The sequence below is a fragment of the Piliocolobus tephrosceles genome, chromosome 21 (genome assembly GCF_002776525.5).
Source record: "Piliocolobus tephrosceles isolate RC106 chromosome 21, ASM277652v3, whole genome shotgun sequence".
Lineage (NCBI taxonomy): Eukaryota > Metazoa > Chordata > Mammalia > Primates > Cercopithecidae > Piliocolobus > Piliocolobus tephrosceles.
The window spans coordinates 44,902,122-44,916,327 of NC_045454.1; the positions used below are offsets into that span (position 1 = coordinate 44,902,122).

At 58.1% G+C, this 14,206-nt stretch overlaps 1 protein-coding gene across 1 annotated transcript; it reads left to right on the top strand.

The window, feature by feature from the left end:
* The first annotated feature begins 8,241 nt into the window (after positions 1-8,241).
* PRR36 (proline rich 36) lies at positions 8,242-13,300 on the top strand. Its single transcript, XM_026455555.2, has 6 exons — positions 8,242-8,279; positions 8,859-9,133; positions 9,253-9,355; positions 9,591-9,703; positions 9,796-12,279; positions 12,450-13,300. Exons 2-6 carry the CDS (start codon positions 8,866-8,868, stop codon positions 12,959-12,961), a joined length of 3,480 nt encoding a protein of 1,159 aa, XP_026311340.1. The 5' UTR covers positions 8,242-8,279; positions 8,859-8,865; the 3' UTR covers positions 12,962-13,300.
* The last annotated feature ends 906 nt before the right edge of the window (positions 13,301-14,206 follow it).

A 14,206-nucleotide genomic window follows, 5' to 3' on the forward strand; every position in this document is an offset into this window, starting at 1 on the left:
TTTCTTTCTTTCTTTCTTTCTTTCTTTCTTTCCTTTCTTTTCTTTCTGATGGAGTTTCGCTCTTGTTACCCAGGCTGGAGTGCAGTAGCATGATCTCGGCTCACTGCAACCTCCGCCTCCCAGGTTCAAGCGATTCCCAGCCTCAGCCTCCCGAGTAACTGGGATTACAGGCATGCACCACCACTCGGCTAATTTTGTATTTTTGGCAGAGACGGAGTTTACTCCACGTTGGTCAGGCTGGTCTCGAACTCCTGACCTCAGGTGATCTGCCCGTCTCGGCCTCCCGGAGTGCTGGGATTACAGGCGTGAGCCACCACGTCCGGCCTTCTTTTTCTTTCTTTCTTTTATTTTTCTGAGATGGCTGGAGTGCAATGGCATGATCTGGGCTCACTGCAACCTCCACCTCCTGGGTTCAGCGGTTTTCCTGCCTCAGCCTCCAGAGTGGCTGGGATTACAGGCACCCACCACTGTGCCTGGCTAATTTTTGTGTTTTTAGTAGAGACGGGGTTTTGCCATGCTGGCCAGGCTGGTATTGAACTCCTGCCTCAGGCTCCCAAAGTGTTGTGATTACAGGTGTGAGCCACCACACCAGTCCTTCCCCTCCCCCTCTCCTCCCCCTCCTCTCTCTTTCCTTCCTTCCCTCCCTCCCTCCCTTCCTTCCTTCCTTCCTTCCTTCCTTCTTCTCTTTCTTTCTTTTCTTTCTTTCCTTTCCTTTCTCTTTGCCCCTCCTCCTCCTCCCCTTTTCCCCTCCTTCTCCTCCTCCTCCTCTTCCTGTTCTCCTCCTCCTCCTCCATTCTTTTTTTTCTCCCTCTGTTGACCAGGCTGGCATGCAGTGGCATGATCCTACCTCACTGCAGCCTTGAACTCCTGGGGTCAGGTGATCCTCCGGCTTCACCCTCCCTCCCAAGTAGCTGGGTCCATAGGCATGCACCACCACATCTGCCGAATTATTTATTTATTTTATTTTTTTGTAGAGACAGGGTCTTGCTATGTTGGCCAGGCTGGTCTCAAACTCCTGGGCTCAAGAGATCCTACCGTGTTGGCCTCCCAAAGCGCTGGGATTACAGGCATGAGGCACCCTGCCTGGCCTACTTCCTGTCTTCTGAGAGGCTTCTGGGGATCTGTGCCCTGGGGATGTTTGCAACCACATGCTGAAATAAGCTTTTTTTTTTTTTTTTTTTGAGAGATGGAGTCTCTCTGTCTCCCAGGCTGGAGTGCAGTGGTGCAGTCTCAGCTCACTGCAACCTCCACTGGGTTCAAGCGAGTCTCCCAGCCTCCTGAGTAGCTGGGGTTACAGGCACATGCCACCACACCCGGCTAATTTTTGTATTTTTAGTAGAGACGGGGTTTCACCATGTTGGCCAGGCTGGTCTCAAACTCCTGACCTCAGGTGATCCGCCTGCCTTGGCCTCCCAAAGTGCTGGGATTACAGGTGTGAGCCACCGCGCCCGGCCTAGCATCTTTTTTATTTTATTTTTTGAGACAGAGTCTTGCTCTGTTGCCCAGGATGGAGTGCAGTGGTGTTAGCTCACTGCAACCTCCATCTCCCGGCTTCAAGCCATTCTCCTGCCTCAGCCTCCTGAGTAGCTGGGATTACAGGGTCGAGGAATTGAAGTATTTATCCACCAGCTCCTGTCTGTCCCTGTCTAACAGCTGCTCCAGAGAAGGGAGGTGGGGAGGTGTTAACTCTCTGGCACTTCTGACTTCCCTGCCCACAGGGACTGTGAGTGCTCAGGGATATGGACAGGGTGGTATGGTACCTGCTGTGGATATAGATTTACCCGCTGCAAGTATAGATGCACCTGCGGCAGGTAAAGATGCACCTGCCATAGGTATAGATGCTGAGTGGGATGGCTGAGTCATAGCACACCAATACTCAATCCTTTCCAATTATTTATCAGAAAGGCTGCCCACTTTACATTCCCATTGCTACTGTGTGAGCCTTACCACGTGATAATATCTAGCTTTAAAAAATATGGGCCAGGCATGGTGGCTCATGCGTGTAATCCCAGCACTTTGGGAGGCTGAGGCAGGAGGATCACTTGAGCCTAAGAGTTTGAGACCAGCCTGGACAACAGTGAGACCTGAGACCCTGTCTCTACAAAAATTAAGAAAAGAAGAATAGCCGGGTACAGTGGCGCATGCCTGTGGTTCCAGCTATTTGGGAGGCTGAGGTGGGAGAAGTGCTTAAGCCCAGGAAGTTGAGGCTACAGTGAGCTACTATTGCACCACTGTACTCCAGCCTGGGCAACAGAGTGAGGCATTGTCTCTAAGAAAGAAGATATATTTTTTCTTTTTATTTTATTTTTTCTTTTTTTTTGAGTGCAGTGGCGTCATCTCAGCTCACTGCAAGCTCTGCCTCCCGGGTTCCCACCATTCTCCTGCCTCAGCCTCCTGAGTTGCTGGGACTACAGGCACCCACCACTGCGCCCGGCTAATTTTTTTGTATTTTTAGTAGAGACGGGGTTTCGCCGTGGTCTTGATCTCCTGACCTCATGATCCGCCTGCCTCGGCCTCCCAAAGTGCTGGGATTATAGGCGTGAGCCACCATACCCGGCCAAGATATATTTTTTTCAATTGGCTTTTAAGGTTTCTCCTGAAATTAAAAGGAAAAAAGGAAAAAAGAAACAAATTTAAATATTGGTCCAATATAATAAAAATTGACCAGTTTAACTTTTTTTAAATTTTGGAGATGAGGTCTTGCTCTGTCACCCAGACTGGAGTACAGTGGTTTCATCATAGCTCACTGTAACCTCAACCCTTGGGCTGTGAACCCTTGGGCTCACATGATCCTCCCCACTTTAGCCTCCCAAGTACCTGGGACTACAGGTGTGTGCCACCGCACTCAGCTATTTTTTAGATTTTTTCATAGAGATGGGGTCTCGATATATTGCCCAGGCTGGTCATGAACTTCTGGTCTCAGGTGATCCTCTGGCCTCAGCCTCCCAAAGTGCTGGGATTATAGGTGTGAGCCACTGTGCCCAGCCATTGTAACCATTTTTAAGTGTGCAGCTCAGTGGCATTGAACATAGTCACATGGTTGTACAACCATCACCAACATCCATCTCCCGAACTTTCTTTCTTTCTCTTTTTTTTTTGAGACGGAGTCTCGCTCTGTCCCCCAGGCTGGAGTGCAGTGGCGCGATCTCGGCTCACTGCAAGCTCCACCTCCCGGGTTCACGCCATTTTCCTGCCTCAGCCTCCTGATTAGCTGGGACTACAGGCTCCCGCCACCTCGCCCAGCTAATTTTTTGTATTTTTTAGTAGAGACGGGGTTTCACCGTGTTAGCCAGGATGGTCTCGATCTCCTGACCTTGTGATCCGCCTGTCTCGGCCTCCCAAAGTGCTGGGATTACAGGCTTGAGCCACCGCGCCCGGCCACAAATATTTTTTTTCTTTTTCTTTTTCTGAGATGGAATCCCACTTTGTCATCCCAGCTGGAGTGCAGTGGTGTGATCTCGGCTCACTGCAACCTCCATCTCCCAGGTTCAAGCGATTCTCCTGCTTCAGCTTCCTAAGTAGCTGGAATTACAGGCATGCGCCACCACGCCTGGCTAATTTTTGTATATTTAGTAGAAACCGGGTTTTGTTGTGTTGGCCAGGCTGGTCTCGAACTCCTGAGCTCAAGTGATCTGCCTGCCTCAGCCTCTACCTAAGTGCTAGGATTACAGGCATGAGCTACTGCACTGGGTTTAGCTGAACCAGTTTACATTCCCATCAGCAGGACATCAGTGTTCCAATTTCTCCACATCGCCCCTCAGTACTTGTTATTTACTATCCAGCCTCTAAGATTTTGGAATGTGAGTTAGCTATTACTTTGTAACAAATTACCCCACAATTTACTAGCTTTAAAAAAGTATGTATTGGTTGGGCTGCAGTGGCTCACGCCTGTAATCCCAGCACTTTGGGAGGTCAAGGTGGGTGGATCGCTTGAGGCCAGGAGTTCAAGACCAGCCTGGCAAACATGGCAAAACCCCGTCTCTACTAAAAATACAAAATTAGGGGCTGGGCATGGTGGCTCACGCCTGTAATCCCAGCACTTTGGGAGGCCGAGGAGGGTGGATCACCTGAGGTCAGGAGTTCAAGACCAGCCTGGCCAATATGGTGAAAGCTTGTCTCTACTAAAAATATAAAAAAGTAGCTGGGTGTGTTGGTGGGCACCTGTAATCCTAGCTACTCGGGAGGCTGAGGCAGGAGAATCACTTGAACCCAGGAAGTGGAGGTTTCAGTGAGCCGAGATCAAACCATTGCACTCCAGCCTGGGCGACAGAGCGAGACTCCGTCTCAAAAAAAAAAAAAAAAAAAGAAAAAAAAAAAACACACACACACACGCACACATATTTGTGATTTATTTATTTTTCTTTTAGAGATGCAGTCTCCTTATATTTCCCTGGCTGGCCTCAAACTCCTGGGCTCCAGGGGATCCTCTTGTCTTAGCCTCCCCAGTAGTGGGTACTACAGTTGCCTGGCCCTCACCTGAGAGTCACAAGCCTAAGAGTGGCTACACTGGATAGTTCATTCAATGTCCCTCCCCCACCGGTTCCAAGCAACCACTGATGTGCTGTCTGTCACTACAGATGAGCTCGCATTTTCTAGAATGTTCTATAAATGGAATCATACAGTGAGTGCTTTTTGTGGCTTCTTTTGTTTGGCGTGCTTTTGAGATTAGTCCCTGTTTTGAGAGTAGCAGTAGTCTGTTCCTTTCTATTGCCAAGTTCCATTCCATTGTAGGGGACACTTTGATTCATGTTACTCATCCCTCTGTTGATGGAGGTTTTGGGAGTGCTTTTATAAGAGGGCAGAGTCGGCCGGGCGCGGTGGCTCAAGCCTGTAATCCCAGCACTTTGGGAGGCCGAGACGGGCGGATCACGAGGTCAGGAGATCGAGACCATCCTGGCTAACACGGTGAAACCCCGTCTCTACTAAAAATACAAAAACTAGCCAGGCGAGGTGGCGGGCGCCTGTAGTCTCAGCTACTTGGGAGGCTGAGGCAGGAGAATGGCGTAAACCCGGGAGGCGGAGCTTGCAGTGAGCTGAGATCCAGCCACTGCACTCCAGCCTGGGTGACAGAGCAAGACTCCGCCTCAAAAAAAAAAAAAAAAAAAGAGGGCAGAGTCCAGATCCCAATTAATTACAGGGTGGGTTTCATGTACCCTGGAGGAACCCTTGCATCATAGTCAGAAGGCAGGAGAGGCTGGGTGAGGTGGCTCCTGCTTGTAATCCCAGCACTTTGGGAGGCTGAGGTGGGAGCGTCACTTGAGCCCAGGAGGTCGAGACCAGCCTGGGTAACATAGCGAGACCCTGTTTCTACAAAAAATTTTAAATTTAGCCTGATATGGTAGGGTAGCCTTTAGTTCCAGCTACTTGTTTTATTTTTTGTTGTTGTTGTTTGTTTGTTTTTGAGACAGAGTCTTGCTCTGTCTCCCAGGCTGGAGTGCAACGGCACGCTCTCGGCTCACTGCAACCTCCGCCTCCCAGGTTCAAGTGATTCTCCTGCCTCAGCCTCCCGAATAGCTGGGATCACAGGTGCATGCCACCATGCCTGGCTAATTTGTGTATTTTTAGTAGAGACGGGTTTTTTCCATGTTGGCCAGGCTGGTCTCGAACTCCTGACCTCAGGTGATCTGGGTTTTTTTATTTAATTTAATTTTATTTTATTTTTAGATGGAGTCTCTCTCTGTCACCCAGACTGGAGTGCAGTGGCATGATCTCAGCTCACTGAAACCTCTGCCTCCCAGGTTCAAGCAATTCTTCTTCCTCAGCCTCCATAGTGGCTGAGACTACAGGTGTGTGCCACCACGCCCGGCTAATTTTTGTATTTTTAGTAGAGATGGGGTTTCACCATATTGGCCAGGCTGGTCTTGAACTCCTGACCTCGTGATCTGCCCACCTCGGCCTCCCAAAGAGCTAGGATTACAGGCGTGAGCCACCGTGCCCAGACTGTTTTGTTTTGGTTTTGAGAAGGAGTCTCACCCTGTTGCCCAGGCTGGAGTGCAGTGGCATGATCTTCGCTCACTGCAGCTTCTGCCTCCTGGGTTCAAGTGATTCTTGTGCCTCAGTCTCCTGAGTAGCTGGGACTATAGGCATGTGCCACCACACCCAGCTAATTTTTTTGTATTTTTAATTGAGACAAAGTTTCACCGTATTGGCTAGGCTGGTCTCTAACTCTTGTCTTCAAATGATCCACCCACCTCAGCTGATAGTCCCAGCTACTTGGGAGGCTGAGGTGGGAGGATCACTGGAACCTGGAAGGTCGAAGCTGCAGTGAGCTGTGAAGCTGTGATGATCATGCCACTGCACTCCAGCCTGGGTGACAGAGTGAGATCCTGTCTCAAAAATAAATAAATAGGAGGGCAGGGATCTGCGTAGGTGGATGTGATTTGGAAGGAGGCACTGGGTGTGGGTGGGTAGACAGGGAACCAGGCTGGTGTCATGCCACAAGGGGTTCACACGGGTGATCACTGGTAGACTGAGGGAGAAGATAAGGCCTAGAATGATCCAATCGGGAGGCCAAAGCATGGCATTCAGCTCTGCCATTTTTCTCTGCCTTCCATTTCTGCAACCTCAAATGGGCCCAACGTCCCCACTCCCCTACCCCAGTTCACCGGATGCCAAGTCGCATTATTGGTTTCCTGTGCATGGAGGCCCCCTGATTTCCAGGAGGGAGTGAACTGTGCATATGGAGTTTGCAATGGGGTTGGTGATGGCGCAGAGGACGCTGGTTTCTTGGAATGGAGTAAAAAGTGGCTGTGAGTCTGGAGGGATGAGACATCCAGGCGGAAAGCTCATGGAGGCCGGATGAGGAGGGGACTTGGCTGACAGAGGTGACAAGGCCAGACTCTTCTTATAAGGAGAGGGAGCTGAGGAGTGGCCGTTTCCACCCTCAGGCTCCCACCCTCTTCATGCGACAGTCCTGGAGCTCAGCTCTCCACCAAGGCCCCTGCCTTGGCTTAAGTCACCAACAGGACACCTCCCACTTGCTCCGGCTGGGCTGGGACCCTTGTACAGGATCTTCTATGTCCTTCATGAACTTGTGTTTTTGGTTTTTTTGTTTGTTTGTTTTTGTTTTTGAAACAGTCTCGCTCTGTCGCCCAGGCTGGAGTGCAGTGGCGCAATCTCAGCTCACCGTAACCTCTGCCTCCCAGGTTCAAGCCATTCTCCTGCCTCAGCCTCTCGAGTAGCTGGGATTATAGGTGCTCGCCAGGACGCCCGGCTAATTTTTGTATTTTTTGGTAGAGATAGGGTTTCACCATGTTGGCCAGGCTGGTCTCGAACTCCTGAGCTCAAGTAATCTGCCCCCCTCAGCCTCCCAAAGCGGTGGGATTACAGGTGTGGGCCACCGCGCCAGGCCTTATGCACTTGTTTTGACACCTCCCAGGTCGACATAACCTAGTATCCCGGAAGCCCAGCTTTGCCAGGAAGCCTCTGCTGACTTGACGTCCTGTTAGCTGGAAGGGTGTGGAGGGTGGGCGTGCTCTACCCTGCAGATGGCTGGGTCACCTCTCACAGAATACCCTGCAGATATTCTGTGTCTCCTGTCTCCCTCCTACTCCTCCTTTCTTTCTCTCTCCCCCCAAATCTGGGGTCTACCTTGCATCTCTGGAATTCACCGGGCGGCATTCTCTTAGCAGTTCTCCGACCCCAGGAAACTAGATAAGGGGTTTCCTGGCGTCTGGGGAACACCTTCGGTTATGAGGGGGTGGGTGGCTGCCCCCCAGAGACCCTGGGCGGCCTAGCTTTCGCAGATGCGAAGGACTGGAAAGTGCCAGGGCTACCGAGCGGCTGGATTGGTGTGTGGGCCCGAGGCGCGGTGGTCCCGCCTCCTGGTTGCCAGGGCCCAGCCTATCCGCGTCCAGGCGGTCCTTGGTCGCCAGGTGGTTGTGGTGGGGGTCGGGGCAGGTGTATGTGTTGGGGAGGACAGTGGAGGACCCCAGGGATTTGCTCCCCCAGTCCCAACCGTTGACTCTCTGGGTTCCTCAGGCACAACTGGGGAAACAGGCTTCCCCCGGACCGTGGAGAAGCCACCCCTCTCTCCAACGCGCCCTTCTCCCCCATCCCCCTCGGCGCGCTTCCGCCGGCCGCGCTCCCGGGTCCGGATCGAGCGCGCGCCCCCGGCTCTCCCGCCCGCGGCTGAGGGGCGGGACAGGCTCGGCTCCCCCGGCACCGCAGCCTGCAGCCCCCTCCCCTCGCCTCCTCGCCGCTGGCGGCCACCGCGTCGCTCCTGCCCGGGCCCCACCCCAGGCGACCCTGCGAGGGGCGGCCGGAGGCCGGAGGCGGAGGTGAGTGCAAAGCGAGCAGGTGGAGAGGCTGGGCGCGGGCCAGGCCTGGCTGGGGGAGGGGTCGGGCCCAGGACGCGGCTCTTTGTCTCCCGGAGCCCGTTCGCGGGCAGCGGGGCCGCTCTGCCTCCCGGCAGGTGCAAGCATCCCTGGAGGAGGCTGGGGGAGGCCGCTGGGGGCTGGCGGGGAGACCTGGGCGTGCGCTCCGGTCCCCCACATCAGGAGCCCGTGGCAGTTCCCTGCTCTCGAGGCTGGCAGTCTGAGTCCCTGAGGGGGCGAGGGGTAGGGGCGTGGAGATCGGTCCTGAATTGGAGCTGAGGCGGGGGAAGCGGCGGGCTGGGGCAGGCAGGGCCTCTTCGCTTTGGAGAAAAGCGGGGGGGGTGGGACATGGGGACAGCAAGGAGCAGTGGGGCTGGCGAGTGGGTGTAGGTGCGTGGGAGCCGAGCAGATGGAAGCCGAGGCCGAGGTTTGAGTGTACATGGGTGGCGATGCTGCGAAAGGGCAGTGAGGTACCCGGGTCCAGGTCTCTGGAGGCGACGTAGGTGTCCAGAACCTGGGAGGCGGACCAGTTTGTCTCTTCAGGTGCAAGATGGACAAGAGAGACAAGGCGAAGGCAGGGGCCACCGCGCGGACGCCGGCTGCTCGCCCTCCTGGACTTCTGACCCCCAGGCCCCCAGGCTCTCCTCGACCCCCTCCCCCAGTAACTCCCGCAGCCCTCCGAGTTCTGGGAGCTGCGGGAGCTGTGGGGCGAAAACCTCTGGCAGAGCGAGCCGGGGGCATCGGCGGGACCACTCTTCCCGAGTCTGCGCCCCGAGCGGGACCAACGCGGAGTGCTGGGACAAGTTCCCGAAACCCAGGTACCCCAGCCTCCTTCCTCAGCTCCGACCCCATCTTCCCTCCCACTTCCAATACCTGTCCCGTCTCCCCTCCACCACCACCTCTCCGGGGCACCTCTGACTCGGCCTTCTCCCCGCAGCTTCCAGGGCCCCAGCCTCCGGGAGAGGGGAGAGAGCTCCTCCTGCCAAGAACGCCAGCCCAGGCCCTGTTTCTAGCCCAGGGCGTGCCAGCGGGACCACTAGGTAACCTGCTCCCTCTCCCCCAGTCCCCTCAGCCACGGTTGGCGTCACAGAGTCTGGAACCTTTTATTTTACACGAGTTGGGGCGCGGGAGCACTTGCAGGTCACTGGACACAAATTGGGTGAAAGCCATTATTGGTCCTCAGAGAGGGCGCATGCCCATTTCACAGATGGGAAAATAGAGGCTTGGGAAGCCAAACAAGGACCTAGGCCTGAGCGTGGCCCCTTCTGTCTCCAGGCCAGGCCCTCTTGGCCAAAAGGGACTCCGGATCCCAGCGGAGGAAACTGTAGCCAGAGGAAAAGCTACAGAGGCTCCCAAAAGGAGTGCCCTTGGCGCCGGTGCACGGAGAGGTATGTGACCTGGAGAAGAGTGGGGTTCCTGGGCAGCGACGGGGGCTGCCTCAGAGGTATCAGTGACCCTTGGCCTTCTACTTTTTCTCCAGACACTTCCGGGCCTACCCCAGGAACCCCCTCCCCGGCCATGGCCCGCCGGTCTCGGGCTGCGGGCACCGAGGTGGGGCTCCCCCGGCCAGCTCCGAGTGCCCGGCCACGGCCCGCGACAGAGGGCCCCCGGAAATCAGTGAGCAGCGCCTCGGAGCACAGTACCACCGAGCCAAGCCCGGCTGCCAGGAGGCGGCCCAGCGCTGGTGGGGGTCTCCAGAGGCCGGCCTCACGTCCCCTGAGCTCCAGCGCCACCCCTCTCTCCTCCCCAGCCCGTTCTGGGCCCTCAGCCCGCGGAACACCCAGGGCTCCTGCGCATCCCTCGCAGCCCAAACCGAAAGGGCTGCAGGCTCTGCGCCCCCCGCAGGTCACACCCCTAAGGAAGGATGCAGCCCCAGCACTAGGCCCGCTTTCTTCTCCTTTGGCCACACCCTCTCCACCGGGTACCAAGGCAAGACCTGTACCGCCTCCCTACAATGCAGCCACTCCCCTGCCAGCCACGCTCCCTCCCTCTCCACCGGTCACGCCCCCTCTGCCAGCCGCACTCCAAAGTCAGGCCCCGCCCACCCTGCCGGCCACGCCCCACTCGCCGAGCCTTACCTGTCAGTTGGCCACACCCCTTCCTCTAGCCCCTCCTTCTCCGTCTGCTCCTCCCTCTCTGCAGACCCTCCCCTCTCCACCAGCCACGCCCCCCTCGCAAGTTCCACCCACACAGGTGATGACATCCTTTCCAGAAGCAGGCGTCTCTTCCCTGGCCATAGCCGCTTTTGTGGCTTCAGTCTCTCCATCAGTTTCATCCCCTCTGCAGAGTATGCCCCCCACCCAAGCTAATCCAGCGTTGCCCTCTCTTCCGACTCTCCTCACTCCCTTGGCCACACCTCCTCTGTCAGCCATGTCTCCTCTACAAGGCCCTGTTTCTCCGGCAACATCTCTCGGGAATCCGGCTTCTCCCCTCGCCACTCTCCTTCAGCCAGGCCTTTCTGCTCTGACCACGCCCCCTCCGCAGGCCAGTCCTTCCCCGTCTCCGCCCCCTCCCCAGGCCACGCCCCACAATCTGGCCACTCTTCCTCCACAGGACCCTCCTCTTCTGGCCACATTGCCTCTGCAGGCCTCTCCCTCTCCTTTGACCACAGTCTCTCTGCAGGATCGTCCTCTAGTTTCTCCCTCTCTTTTGACCTCGCCTCTGCAGGCCCCGCCCCCACCCCTGACCCCGCCCCACTCACCCGCCCCACCTTCTATGACTACGCCCCCTATGCAGGCCCCGCCCTCTCTCCAGACCATTCCCCCAATACAGGTCCCACATTCTCTGACCTCACCGTCTCTGCAGGCACCTCCCTCTCCTCTGGCTTCGTCCTCTCTGCAGGCCACAACTTCTTTGGGCTCACCCCCTCTGCAGGCCACACATTCTTTTCTGACAGTGTCCCCTAGGCAAACCCAACCTTCTTTGACCTCGCCTTCTCGACCTTCCTCTACTCCCCCTGATTCACCCCCTCTGCAGGCCCCTCTTTCCCTTGCTGCCTCACCCCCTCTGCAGACTTCTCTCTCTCCTGCTGTCTCACCCCTAAACTCACCCCTGACCACACCCCCTCTGCAGGCTCCATCTTCTCTGGCCTCCTGCTCTCCTCAGGCACCTCCCTCTTCCCTGACCATGCCCCCTCTGGAGACCCAGTCTTCCCTAGTCCCGCCCTCTCTGCAGACACCTCCTGCTTCCCTGACCACACCCCCTCCGGAGAGCCCACCTTCTCTAGCCCCACCCCCTCTGCAGACAGCTTCTGGTTCCCTGACCACATCCCATCTGGAGATTCCACCTTGTCCAGCCCCACGCCCTCTGCAAGCACCACCTTCGCCATTGATCGCGCCCCCTCCGGAGACCCCCTCTTCCATAGCCACGCCTCCTCCACAGGCCCCACCTGCTCTGGCCTCACCCCCTTTGCAGGGCCTGCCCTCTCCCCCTCTGTCTCCTTTGGCCACGCCCCCTCCACAGGCCCCACCTGCTCTGGCCACACCTCCTCTGCAGGCCCCTCCCTCTCCGCCTGCCTCACTCCCTGGGCAGGCCCCTTTCTCACCCTCTGCCTCACCCCCAATGTCTCCTTTAGCCACGCCTCCTCCACAGGCCCCACCTGTTCTGGCAGCGCCCCTTCTGCAGGTTCCTCCCTCTCCCCCTGCCTCACCCACCCTGCAGGCCCCACGCCGCCCCCCGACCCCGGGTCCGGATACCTCCGTCTCGGGCCCACGGCTGACCCTGGCGTTGGCCCCCGGCCCGCCGCCGCCGCCCTCGCGCAGCCCGTCCAGCACGCTAAGCGGGCCGGACCTGGCCGGCCACAGCAGCAGCGCCACGAGCACGCCAGAGGAGCTGCGTGGCTACGACAGTGGGCCCGAGGGCGGCGCCGCAGCCTCCCCGCCCCCCGACGCAGAGCTCGCCGCTTGCCACCCGGCTGCCTGGAGTCGAGGCCCCGCTCCGCCGCTCGCCTTCCGCGGAGCCCCAGGTAAGGGGCACCCCAGACCGGGCCTGGCTGTGGGCGGGGTCGGAGGCGAGGCTTCCCAGCTCGGGGGCGGGACAGCTGGGTCCGGGGCGGAACTTAGACAAGGGGGCGGGACCTTGAGGCAGGGGCAGGTCTTATCACCCCTACCGCCCACCTGGCGTCTCTCCCCGCAGGTGCGCAACTGCCGTGGCCTCCCGCTGGCGGACCCGGCTCTGCAGACGGTCTGTGCACCATCTACGAGACTGAAGGGCCCGAGTCGGCGACCCCAGCCCCAGGAGCACTGGATCCGGGGCCCACTTCCGGCGCGAGCGGTGGGAAGGCGGTGGCTGGGGCCGGGGCTGGGGCGTCCTCTCGGAGCCCGAAGCAGGCGCGCCTGGGCGAGCTGCCACTGGGGGCGCTGCAGGCTAGCGTCGTGCAGCACCTGTTAAGCCGGACGCTGCTGCTGGCAGCTGCCGAGGGTGCCGCGGGCGGCAGCGGCGGGGGCCCAGGAGGCGCCGAGGGTGGTGGTGTCTCGGGGGGCGCCCGGGCTGCACTCAGCGACGCCGAACTCGGCCGCTGGGCCGAACTACTGTCTCCCCTGGACGAGTCCCGTGCCAGCATCACCTCGGTTACCAGCTTCTCTCCGGACGACGTGGCCTCCCCGCAGGGTGACTGGACCGTGGTGGAGGTGGAGACCTTCCACTGAGCCAGCCCACAGCCCCGCCTGCTACACCCTACTCCTGCCTTAGGATCCGCCCCTCTGGGTATGCCTGTTTGTTTTAGACCCCGCCTCCACTGCCCTGGAGCACCGATGGGTGGATCGGTCTTAGCTCCCTGGAGCCTGAGCCTTTCGGCCCAGGCTCCACCCCTTCCTTTGGCCTCGGAGGCTCGGGACCTACCCACAGCTTTGACTAGTCCCGTCCCTCGAGCTCCGCCCCTTTGGCCTAGGACACGTTCCATTTCCCCGAGCCCCGCCCCGTGTCCAGTGTATTGCCCACCCCGCACAGCCTGAGTTTGCAATAAAACTGGGACACTGAGGCCTGCACACCTTCGCTGTCACCGAGAGGGCCGGGGCTGGGGGCTTCCAGCGGGCTGAGCGGCGCGGGGGGCCAGGCCAGATAAGGTCTTGCTGACGGCTGTGTGCGAACCGTTGGAGCTGTGGATTAAGTACGGGTTTCCTCTTCTGGGAGATAAGGGGCAGGCCAGGTGGGGCTAGGGCGGGGCCCTGCCGAGTCCCGGCCATCTGGTGCCGCCCACCCATCCAAGTGTGTGAACTTGGGCCTCTTGGTGTCCAATTTCTGGTGGAAACGTTCGGCGCAGGAGGGGCCTGGCTGGGGCTGTGCGCCCTAGTGGATGAGCCAGTGTGTGGCCGAAGTGAAGGAGCGACTGGAACCACTCCACTCCACTCCACTCTCCACTCCACTCCACTCCACTCCACTCCTCCTTCTGCTTGACCTCAGGTGATCTGCCCTCCTCAGCCTCCCAAAGTGCTGGGATTACAGGTGTGAGCCACCGTGCCTGGTCTGGCACACTTTTCAAACTCGATGCGGGGAACTGGCACTTCTAGGGAACAGGTGGGAAGATTAGAGGGCACTGAGGCAAGGACGGGGGACCCCTTCCCATGGCCCTTCGGCTGGTATAGGGTCTCGGGCCAACTGCCCCAGTAGCGGATTGCAGGAAGAAGTGGCGTCTCCCAGGGCTGGGTGGGAGATGGAGTCCTCACACTGCACCCTGTCTCCAAGTGTCCTCGAAGTGCCACCTGTTGCATCCCACCCCCACGGCATCCTTGCCCTTCGTCAGGCGTCCTTGTCAGATCCCAAACATCTTCACAGGCCCCCTCCAATCAGAGTTTCCTGCTCTTCCTCCCCCAACTAACCCTAACCCTGACCCCTAGCTCAGTCACCTTGACCCTGGAGCCCCTCAGCCCTAGCCAGTTTCTCCCTGTTCCCAG